The sequence below is a fragment of the Patella vulgata genome, chromosome 8, assembly GCF_932274485.2.
Source record: "Patella vulgata chromosome 8, xgPatVulg1.2, whole genome shotgun sequence".
Taxonomy (NCBI): domain Eukaryota; kingdom Metazoa; phylum Mollusca; class Gastropoda; family Patellidae; genus Patella; species Patella vulgata.
In genome coordinates, this window is record NC_065886.2 from 36,523,800 (window position 1) to 36,536,519 (window position 12,720).

At 37.5% G+C, this 12,720-nt stretch overlaps 1 protein-coding gene across 4 annotated transcripts in view; it reads left to right on the forward strand.

Moving 5' to 3' along the window:
* Positions 1–12,720, forward strand: part of LOC126830561 (gamma-aminobutyric acid receptor subunit alpha-2) — a 114,875-nt gene that overhangs the window by 94,533 nt on the left and 7,622 nt on the right. For 3 of the 4 annotated variants that reach the window (XM_050560961.2, XM_050560960.2, XM_050560962.2), the window contains exons 5-8: positions 1,981–2,204; positions 8,128–8,210; positions 9,028–9,165; positions 10,743–10,895. In XM_050560961.2, coding sequence (XP_050416918.2) covers positions 1,981–2,204; positions 8,128–8,210; positions 9,028–9,165; positions 10,743–10,895 — 598 coding nt within the window. Of the gene's footprint in view, positions 1–1,980; positions 2,205–7,168; positions 7,188–8,127; positions 8,211–9,027; positions 9,166–10,742; positions 10,896–12,720 lie in introns of those variants that run through there. The other variant, XM_050560963.2, reaches the window with a different exon arrangement.

The following is a 12,720-nucleotide window of genomic DNA, read 5'->3' on the forward strand; positions in this document are numbered from 1 at the left end:
GAGGGTTGTCGTATTTGACGTGACAACACGCGATAGAATACTAAGGCAATTAGTGCTACTCTATATCATATACTGACGGCTATTACCACATATCGCTTGATATTATCGTCACTTTCATTGTATACTCTTATATAATTAGTTGTTGATGCTCCTAGTGTAGATCCGTTTATTATTTGTATAATTGCTAGCGACTTTATATCACAGTATGCAATTACAAAACCAATCTCACTTTACGATGATTCGTACCACGTGGGATTTGACCAATCAGCAACAGGATGTGTCCATATTGAAATAATACAATGCATGTATTCATTTGGTTGTTGAGGTGACGATATTGTGGGGATGAGTACGCCATTAAGATCTGACAATAAAACAATTATTTTTTATCTGCCTTGCACTTGTCTTCCTTTATGGCCCCATAATAAAGTAAAGTAATGATATATTCGTCTGTGCAGCGTGTTAACGACGGAAATCATTTGCGATTTTTGAGAATCTGACATCTGTAAATTGCTATGAGAATTAACTGGTTTTGACATGCTTTCAGTTTTAGATCACTATATTTTGATGTGAGAGTAATTTGAATTCTTACAATACATGTATATTATATTTAATCATATCTATCACGAACTCGACGGTATTCGTGAATAAATGGGGTATTTTATGATATGTCGATAAGACTATAATGGAATATTGGAACAGGGTACAATAGCATCGCACTGGCCTTTCCTAATCACATATTCACTATTGTCAGTCGCAACAACAATACCTCAAGTTTGTCCGTATAAAGTCGGAGAAGAACAGTAGGAAGTTAAACCCCATTTCTTTTGATTTGGCGAATTTTGAATCGCATTGCAAGTTACAATATTGTGAATGTTGAATTTTTATACAAGGAATATCAGTTCAAGAAGGGTTGAATTCTGTTCAGTCTTTAGACAGAGGCGATGAATTGCAAATTTGTCAACAGTCGGCAACCACTGCAAACGAAATAAACAACCCAGTGCTAACTACAGTGTACATGTCTGATAAATGGTTTCAGTGGCATTTAATAATTGAACTGGAATAAACAGATCACAATTCTATTGAATACAATTACTGCTTATTACTGAGGACGTTTCGACCAGGCTTCTCTAGTCATTATCAAGTAATGATAAAATATGAAAATATAACAAGACAATATATACAACAATACTTGGTTAATGCTGACCAACCAGAGATAAGCAGTAATAAGCAGTAATTGTACTCCATAGAATTGTGTCGGATTATCAAATATTATGGGCCTCTACCAAACCGGGGGATTATATATCGTAGATATTTTGATTTTGTTTCTTAATTAAATGTTGAATAATCAATTTGGATTAAGTCATGTTTGAGTTTGTCTTATAATACATGATTCCGATCAATTACGTTATATAAAGATATAAAATCGCGTAGGTTACAGCAGCCCAACGCTCTACCAACGGAGCTATGTCACCATCCATACAAATAATTAAAAGTACATTGTGTAAGAACTGCATCTGCCTATTGCAGGTCTTCTTTCTGGCTTCAAATGTTATTTAATATGTTAATTAGATATTTAATCACATGACTGACAAGCCTATAATCAATTCTCCGGGCTATCGGATGGCTCCGATTTAAAGTAGATTAGAGCACCGCCGTCATTTAAAAGTTTAACGTTAAGATTGATAGGCGAGACTTAGTCTCGATTGTCAAGTATCGCTGCTCCGATAATAAACAATCTACACTACATTTTGTCAAAACTTCAAATATTCAAAACCCAGAACCTCACACATAATAATGTAATTTGACTGTAATTTATAATATATTCGATTTCATTATTTATTATTGAACTATTATAACAAGAACGGCCAGCTCTTTTTCTAATTTACATAATGTATCTTTATCACAACTTGTCGGTGAGACTTTATTAAACAGTCCGTGATTCTATTAATTTGAGACTGATAAACGTATTCTCTGTTTCAGGCGTACTCCATGCAAATTTACCTTCGACAAAGATGGTACGACGATCGACTCACTTTTCAGATTGACAATTTCACGGAGTTCACTCTGAGTAACAAAGTTTTGAAGTCCATATGGAAGCCCGATACGTATTTTGTAAATGGTAAAAATAGCAAGGCTCACAATATAACAGTTCCCAATGCTTTTGTTAGAATTCGTCATGACGGGAGACTGTACATGTCTAGAAGGTTTGTTAAACATTATCATTTATTTATATGTAATTATTGAAGAACGACGGCAGGGGAAATTTAGTCTGAATCTATGTAGCATGTATATCTCAAGTGATCCGTCAATGTCGCAGTCCAACTGGATAGACTTATAAGACTTTGAGCGTTCTACTTGCCAACGACCAAACGATAAATATGTGCCATTATAAAGACGCAGTTCGACGGATAGTTAATAACACTTTCCTTACCCAACTCATGTAAGGGTTGAAATGTTTTCTAAATACTAATTTAGACGATTTATACAATAATGCAATAGGTTAAACGCCCAACTTTTCCGCACCAACCGGAATAATGAAGACGGACATACGCAATGCAGTGTGCTATGAGTGAAATTTGGCCGTGAGGACAATTGATTTCCCACTGTCGGGGGTTCTTTTCTGTGCACACGGGACCTCAGTTTTTCGTCCAATCCCAACGACTAGGCACTGTGCTTGTCGGCCCCCGCTCCCTCGCTCTTGTCCAGCACCACTGACAAGCGGGAACCACACTGGAAAATATCGAGGAGCTTTCGCCTGATTAATATAATAAAACATAGATTTTCTAAACACAATAAAACATGGATCTCGATATTCATGGTTACCCTTAAGATCTAGACATACAATTAAAAGAAGTTCGAAATCAAAAAGCGATGGCCATCTTTTAAAAGTACGTTTTGAAACAATGTGTTTTCTGGTGAGACTATTTGATTTTTGTATAATTTGTAAGTCTATATCTGCAGTTTATCCTGTTATATTTTGTTGAAAGGTCTATAAACGATTCTTCGAAGTTTCCTTGAGATGCCATAGGATTTATGCCCTACGTTTCGACATAAAGCGGGCTGAAAAAGATAGGCATACGCCATTCAGTGTGCCTTGCACGGACAACGGCGTTACGACCTACTCTTTGTCGAATTCCAAATATCAAGCTTCTTTAACGTGCACGCCAAAAGAGTGCGGGGATAGACATGGGGTTTTGCCTCGAGGCACTCTATCCTGCACCACTGATAAGGGCAAACCAGACTGGGGAATCGCGAGGAACTTCTTCAACCTACACCTGAATCGAAGCCTGCATGGTTAGTGAGCCAGCACCATGACTCACTGAGCCATCCCTTTATAAAATACATTTTCTACATAGATATCAATATAATCCAACATTGCTCATTTTATCTACATCAGCAGTTTTTATCTTTTCCATAAATAAAACTCATATCTCTCTCGTTGTATCAGAAATCTTTGATTGTAAATTTGACAAGCAAAAACCGGGAGAGTAAAAAAATAATCTACCCATGATTTGATTTCATGCTGAATAACTCTAAAGCTTCATTTGACTTTGACATGTCGCCGATATGATGAATTAAAAGTAGCATTACCACCAGGAAATGGAGGGAATTTCGTCATTGTTATTGAACTTAGATAATAATGATGACTTGAAATATTGCATGTTTTAATCTAAAGCTATATATTGTTTCTGCGTGCAATATAAAAATCGAAAAAAGGAAATGGAAAATTGATATTGAAGGCACAGTATGTAGGAAGCCAAATGAGGTTTTGTGTAGTTAATCGACAATTTCCAAGTATTATTGCTATTGTATTGGTAATAGGCCTGTCGCCCTATCCAACGGAGCTAGCCAAACCCCCCATCGGGAAAAAATTCCCGTAGTGCTTTCTCGGCCAATAACGGCGGCGATCAGTTATCTAAACAAAAGAGCCCAGATGCGCCTTAAAGTTCCTTTCGGAATGGTGTCTGGGCGTACGAAGTCCACTGACTGTTCCTGCTCAACTTTATAAACTAAAATATGAAAATAATACACATACCGCTTTACCCCCACCTCCGTTCTAAGGCTATTTTGAGATCCTTACCTTTCGATTTTAGCTGTAATTCTTCTTTGTTCGTCAAAAGGGATCAATTTGGCGAACAAAGAAGAATTACAGTAAAAAATAGAAAGTATACTATTCAAAAAAAGTAGGGGATATTTGATTTTGGGGGCATAATACTAAAATATGCAAATGACTACGAAAAAAGTCACTATAGAACCTAACAGAAGAAACATTTCCAGTTACATGTGACGCCCAAACGCACCAATAGCTACCGCATGGAATGCAGGTGATGCTTGGGATCATCATGGGGGTCCAACCCAAGATTTGCACGACTCTGACTTTGAATGTTACAGTCATTGTGGCATTGAATTCCAGGGTGGAAACATCAGTTTAATTGTTTTAGTGACCAGAAAACAAATTTTGATATGCGTCGGCTTACCCAAAATGAAAGGTTACGTGCCCTTGGCATGCTACAGATCGGCACAACACAGGCGGTTGTGGCGCGGACGATGAATGTTTCTCAGTCTGTCATAAGCAGGCTATGGTCCAGATACCGTGATACACAATCTGTACAGGACAGACCACGCTCAGGTCGACCAAGGGCGACAACTCAAGCCCAGGATCGATTTATCCGTACCTTGGCCTTGAGAAATCGTGTCATCACAGCAAATCAGATCAGCGCTCGTCTTCAAACAGACACTGGTGTGAGAGTGAGTGGCCAGACGATTCGGAATCGACTGCATAGGGGTCACCTTCGCGCCCGACGTCCTCGCGTGATCCCTTGTTTGAGAGATCATCACATTCAGGCAAGACGTCGTTGGTGTAGGGATCGTCAACACTGGGATAATCGACGCTGGAGCAATGTGATGTTTTCAGATGAGTCAAGGTTCACTGTTGATTTTTTGGACAGACGTAGGAGGGTGTGGCGTCGTCGAAACGAGCGCTTCCAAGACGTTAACGTCATCAGACATGATCGATTTGGGGGTGGTTCTGTTATGGTGTGGGGAGGCATCACTGTTGCTGGAAGAACGGCTTTACATGTTGTTGCAGGGCGTGTTACAGGCCAGTACTACCGGGACAACATCTTGGCAGTCCATGTTGTGCCGTTCGCACGACGTCATGGCCGCCGTTTCATCTTCCAGGATGACAACGCAAGATGTCACAGGGCCAGGATCGTTACAGGTTACCTCCAACAACAGAACATCACCACATTACCTTGGCCAGCACTGAGTCCCGACCTCTCCCCCATCGAGCATGTCTGGGACATGCCTGGACAGAGGTTACGTCAACGTCAACAACGTCCTGCCAATGTCCAAGAACTTGCTGCTGCGTTGCAACAGGAATGGGACAATCTGGACCAAAATGACCTTAGACGTCTCATTAGGAGTATGCCACGTCGGATCAATGCTTGTTTGACAAACAGAGGAGGATTTACTCGTTACTGACTTGGTTGTGATGCTGTGGTAACTTTGCTGTTTGACCCCGGGTATCATTTTACCCTGATAATGGTCAGTCTGTGCCTTACTTAGTCTAACGATCATTTGGAATAAATCGATGAATGTGAACTTCATTTCATTTTGTCATTTGTTTCTTCGTCAGTTTCATTAGGTGACTTTAATAACACTTAAAAATCAAATATCCCCTACTTTTTTTGAATAGTATATTAGAACAGAGGTGAGGCAGAGTGGTATTTTCACATTATTGCTTAATAAGGACAGACAATAACGGTCAGAGGGTTTAGTACCGAAAGGAACTAGCTGCGCCAATGCTTCTTCCACATATATCAGGAAGTATATTTATTGGAATGTGTCACTGGATTATAAATGTGTCCCAACGTTTGCAATTCCTCCGATACAGACACTCTGATATTTGTTAATGAATCTTGGTAGAATTGTAATGTATCTGGCATTATATTACACTCTCAGGTTAGCCCATAATGTCTGACTTAATTTGATGGTCAACGACACGAAAGCGTCGGGCGTTTAGATCTACTCCGAGTGTGTGTAATTGCTAAATGTTTACATTTTAAAGTTTAGATCTACAGATAGAGCTAATGTGGAGATGCACGCTGATTTTTTTTTCTGTTGTCGACGGCTTAAACTCAAAACAAAACTAAACTTAGTCATCGTTAGCTATTGCTTGTGTCCCATAATAGAAACAGCAACTATTTTCAAATAAATTAATGAGGTTTAGCTCCTTTAAATGCCTTTAACTGGACTTTAGAATATGTACAGAACGTAGTGACAACGGGATACCTCGGGTATAGTTGTAGAACAAAATGTTAAAGGGATACTATAATCACGCCGTTTGTTTTCAACAAATGTCACAAATGCTTACTTTTATACGTCTTCACTTCGGGGATACTGTTATAACCCTTTTGCGATTTTTAAACGTCCCATATTGCTACAATAACAATCGCCTCGATATCGAATACAATAAGACACATAGTTTAATAAGTATATAACACTATCCCGAATGCCAATGTTACCTGTCACAGGTAAGTTTTAACGTTAGCGATTTCCGCCGTTCCCCGTGAGAACTCGTAACTTTCCGCCAATAAACAAGCCGTGACTTAATTTTAGTCCTTCTGCTATAATCTATTCTATGAGCAGAAGTACTCACGGCTTGTTTATTGGCGGAAAATTACGGAGAACGGCGGAAATCTACCTGTTGAAATTTACCAGTGGCAGGTAATATTGGCATTCGGGATCGTGTAATACTTATGGAAAGGATATGTTGACATAATTACTTGCATTATTTAAAACATTTATGAAGCTTTTCCGGTGACCTTTAATGTATGCTAGATAATATTATGCTGTCTACTGGGTCATTTCGTGATAAGACTATTATTTTAAAACTATTTTGTCCATAATGTTCGGGGTTTTCGGACCCATTCAATTATTGACTTGCTAATCGCTTTCTCGACAAAACTATAAACTATTTATAGGAACGAGTCAGTATTTGCATCAGTAATACAATTCGTGGCCAAAAGCAAATTTAGCCGCTTATAACATTGTCCAAAAAAACAAGGTTGCTTGTATGTAATATCCGGAATCCGGAACTCATACAGCGAAACGAAATTGGGGCGTCTGAGGGCCGGATAACATTATTTTAGAGCGTGACTGGCGAAAGGGTGATTGGAGTGTTGGTAATTCAAATGAAGATTTTAAGCGAAACGAAGCGTGTTGTTATTGCGTTGTGTAATGTCTCTAGCGATGTTAACTATTAGATGTTCTCTCCTGACATGGTTGGTGCAGTGAAGATTAGTCGGATATTAACGGCCGACTGGAGTTTTCTATTTCTGGCTATCGACTAAAAGAAGAATTTGGTTAACAGTCTTGGAACCGTTTAAGTGCATCGTGTCTCCTGCATTACACCCTAGTTCACAAAAATCTTAACTGCTTTACGTTAGTGGAATGTAGAATTTATTTGTATTATTGGTTATGTGGAGGTCGTAATGACATGATGGCTCTTCTCGCGTCTGACATATTAAACCATGGAATCATATTTTGTGGGCAATTTGTTTCGTTAAGTGTTGTACAATCTCTTTAACTGACTTGTTATACAGATGGTGATTGAAACGGCGACTTTCACAAACTAGAATTATCATTTCTGTAATAACATTTTTCTCTTTCATTTTTTTGGCTGAGGATTTATTTCTACCTTTTAGTCGCGTAATTACCATTTATAGTGTTTTTGTTTATGTTTTTTTTGTTGTTGTTGTTTCTTTTTATATTATTGTTTTTCATCTTTTTTTTTATATTTTATTTTCGTTTTGGCATTCAGTCGGAGGTTTTAATTTCTAGTTTTGGGGTTATTGCTTCGTCTCTCTGGGTTTTATTTTATTTTATTTTATTTTATTTTATTTTATTTTATTTTATTTTATTTTATTTTATTTTTTTTATTATTTTATTTTATTTTATTTTATTTTATTTTATTTTTTTATTATTCTTTTATTATTATTTTATTTTATTTTTTTTATTTTTACATACCTATGTAAGAGGAATTAAATAATAATTGTTTTGCTGATCAAATAAATAAAATTTATTTTGTGAATGTTCTTACCTATCTTTATGATATCATTGTAGATTAACTGTCCGGGCCAGGTGTCCATTGAAACTGTCCAGATTTCCCATGGATAAAGCAGATTGTCCGTTGATTATTGCAAGTTGTAAGTGTTGTTATTTTATGAAATATAATCGAGATTCTATTTCGCCCATTGGTATGTCAGTGCGTGATGAAGCAGGGTTAGAGCTATTACATTGCCAATGTAATTGATTACATTACCATTACCATTATGTTTTCAATGTAATCATTACAATTAATTTCTCATTTTTAACAATGTAACTAATTGCTATTACCCATTACATTCTTTGCTATTAATTACCATTACCCAATATATTAACAGTAATTAATTGTCATTACCCAATATATTAACAGCCATTAATTACCATTACCCACAACATTAAATGTAATTATTTACCATTACCTACAACATTAAAAGTAATTAATTACCATTACCTATAATATTAAACGCAATTAAATACTATTACCCACAACGGTAAAAGTAACCAATGACCATGACCCTTAACATGAAAAGTAATCAATTACGATTAATTACTTTATGGCTATAAAAATAACAACATTTTGACAGACCTTATTTTCGTGGTAGCAAAACCATTTTGTATGTACTCGCCATTCACCCCCCCCCCCCCCCCCCAAAAAAAAAAAAAAATAAGTAGTCGCCATTCACCTTCCCTCCCTAAAAATGCACCCTTATTTTCGTGGTAACAAAACCTTTATGGCTTATGAAATTATGGGGTTTTGTATGTACTCGCCATTCACACTCCCTCCCTAAAAAGACAACTTTATTTTCGTGGTAACAAACCCTTTTATGGCTTATAAAATTCTAGGGTTTTGCATGTAGTCACCCTCCCCACCATTCACCCTCATATATAATCATTTCCTTTCTGTTTGTATATTTTTAGATGCCTATACCACAGATGAGATCATATATTATTGGAATCCAAATGCCCCTAATGTTGACATGCCGAAAGGATTGACGATGGCTACGTATGAAGTTGGTTGGGTTGACAGTGCCAATACCACCTATCAGACCACTCATGGTAAGTAAAAAGGGGTGGGGTCTGAATGGTTAACACGTGCGCGTTTGATCATAATTTCTGTCATTTAGTCAAGTGGCGTGGTGCAGATTCTCCGCTTGTACGTGACAAGGAGTAGGCTCTCTCTCTCTATCTCTCTCTCTCTCCCTCTCTCTCTCTCTCTCTCTTGGATACCAGCATTCATCCATATCGATCATTATCTTTCTTATAGACCCTAGTGAACTAGGGTTGGGATATATTTAATATTTCGGGAAATTGGGTGAATATATACAGAAATCACTGACGATTTTTAATTGATTCGGATAATGTTCGCCGAAGTTTAACTTTCTAAATATTTCTATGGCAATGAAGCATTAACGGAGATATCAGACGATAAATGATAAAATGTAACTTATCAGCTGTATCAGAATTCACTGAAAGTAAATGAAATGGGATTTAACATCCTGCTATTGTGCTCCGACTGGGCTAATGATAACGGCCATATGCCATACAGTGTGCGTCTTATTCGCTGAGCTACTACGGCTCCCTTAGTATAAGAAAGCACTGAAGATGAGATAACATTACGATGGTTTAGTTTAACTAAAGGTCTTCGTGAACTGTCTTATAGTTCTGCACGAATATGGCTAATGGAGGCCAACATGTACCATGCAGTGTGCTACAACCTACTCTTACATTGATTTCCAACTCTCAGGGAATATTTAAAGGACAATATTGGTGTCAGTCATTATAAAATATGTGATAGAGCTCGTTAAATACATCCCAAATATAATTTTAACACAGAGATCATTGCTACGGGAGATGTGTAACAAGCACGTGAAGAAGCGGGAAGTGACGTCAAATATGACAAGCACGAGTTGTCCTTCTATATAACTGACTGAAGTAACGAGCGATAACAGACAAACGATCGAATTTCATTTCACTGATAATTCAGTTGAAGATGAAAAGTTGTTATATGAGACTATGAGAATATATCTGACAATTCAAAAAAAGAATTGGCTGTCAGTAGATAACAGATGACGAACAAATTAGAAAAAGTCCGTGCATTACCATGTTTTTATTAAGAACAGAATGAATAAAAACGGGGGAATGCACGGGATTTTTCTATTTCTCGTGTCCCTTATCTAGTGACAGCCAATTCAGTTATATAGAAGGACAACTCGTGTTTGTCATGTTTCTTCACGTGCTTGTTTCACATCTCCCGTAGCAATGATCTCTGTGTTAAAATTATATTTGGAATGTATTTAACCAGTTCTATCACATATGTAATAATGACTGACACCAATATTGTCCTTTAACGGTATACCAATGGTTATTCGTTCCATCCTGAACCCTCACAAGGGGACACCAGACTGGCAAATCCAGAAGATCGTTCTCGGCCAACGCCGAGGTCGAATCTTCGACCGAACCATGGTGCTCCCCACAACAAATGACGTTGCATGCATGCTCATGACTTTGACAAATTAACGTCCGTATAAAGGATATCTTGACATGGAAATACATCTTATACCCCCAAAGGTAACAGCAATCACCATAAAAACAAAACCTTTCAATTTTCTGGAGATTTTTTATTTATTTTTCAGGTCCCCAGTCTGTTTTAGAGGTCCACATACACTTACACCGGAACTTGGGATTCTTTATCCTCCAGACTTTTTTACCCTGTTATCTAATAGTCAGTTTATCCTGGATTTCATTCTGGATCAATCGAGACGCAGCTCCTGCCAGAGTTTTATTAGGTAAGTAACACTGCCGACATCTCGGACTCATCAGTAAGATGACGACAACTGCGCGCCCATCTGCACGTTGACGACAACTGCGCTCCCATCTGCCAGCGCGGTTACCTAAGGGAGGTTATTCGTAGCTTTATACTGCACTGTAATTAAACATAATTTATGTTCGGGAAAACTCTTGTCCTTGGTTGTGCTGGGCAAAGAGAAACTCACATAAGAAATTATAATGGTTTCGTCTTCCGATTATTCCTTTTCCAGGCATATCCGTTGGGTTATTATTAGTGCCCAAGGTCTATGTACGTCATTTGAGGATTTGTTAATCTCTTCCCTTGCAGTATCTTGAAAGTTGAATGTCTCTAAAGAATATCAATACAAAAATGGTTCAATTTCGTTTAGTATTTACAAACATGGTAAATTTCCAAAAGAAGTTGTATAGCGCTATCTATAATCTTTTGATGGGTCTCTTATTCAATCCGATTAAACCCCAACCGGTAGATTATCAACCATTGATTTTATTTTCTTAAAGCGTCAATATGTAAGATTACGTCATAAAGAGCTGACAGTTCTCGCTATGATAGTTAAAATAGATAATGTATAGGGAATATCCTGATAATTTCAGTCAAATTACTTCACTCTGAATCTAGAAATCCTCATTTCAATAACACTATAGCCTCGATTTTTATTGTTACCTTTGTTACCGTAATAAACAATGTCTCTATTATCGATTTTTACGGATAATCATCAACCGCCGTTGAACCGAAGATCGGATTCAAATCTGTTGAAAATCGGCCCCATCAAAAGACATCGCGAATTAATTATGGTCTTGTCATGTTAATAAATTAATAATTTATATAACATTTAAAGTAGCTAAGTCTCTAACTCAATATCACCCAAAACCTTCGACAGTGAAAACACGAATTATTTGTCAATTTTAATCAACATTGGTGTTGTGATCTTACCGGAAAAAGATAGGTTTCTGATATCCAATATTTTAAGACAAAATAAACATTTTACGATCGTGTACCATAATGCGTTTCAGCGCAATTTGTAACAAGCGACTCGAAGAACGAGGTTAGACATATTCCACAAGCCATGTCAATCGGTGACCTCATATTGTTATCTGGAGAACATGCGCAATAAATACTACCAGTGTAGACTGGAATAACCAGACGCTAGAGATTGCCAATGGATTGAGACTTCTGGCGTATTTCGCCGAACTTAACGGCTTTGAAATTAGAGTAAAAACAGAAACGATTGAATGTAAATCAGTTTATTTACATTCATATTACATTATTATATACGTTGCGACCCATTTGTGTCAATTTGTAGGTCCCTGATATTAGCAATTTAGCTCCTTTAAGGCCCAAAAAAGACCTGCAATAGGCAGATTTAGCTCATGGAAATAGCGCAAAGAGACTTTAAGGGCTTTAGCACTGACAACACGAGCGACGCTTTTGCTTCCTTGTCTGTCTTACAGGGGGTTTGGTGACCGAATGATCTAACGTTTGCGCTTTAGATCGCATGGTCTGACATGGAGTCAAGTGGCATGGTTTTGGTCCTACACTTGTACGTGACAAGGAGCTCGCCGCCTGTCCCACATCGTAGGTTTATACTCTCTCTCTCTCTCGGGTCTTACGTACGTCGGGTACTTTCATAATGTTTCATTGTCTGATATTATGGAAAGACAGACCGCTTTCTTAATAGTTATATGTATAAGGTTTTCCATAAATAAGTAGAACAAAAGGCAGCTTGTTAACCATGGTAAAACTTTTTTTCTTTTTTTTTAAAAAAATGATTTTTATTGAACAGTTAGGGAAACGTCTATCGACCC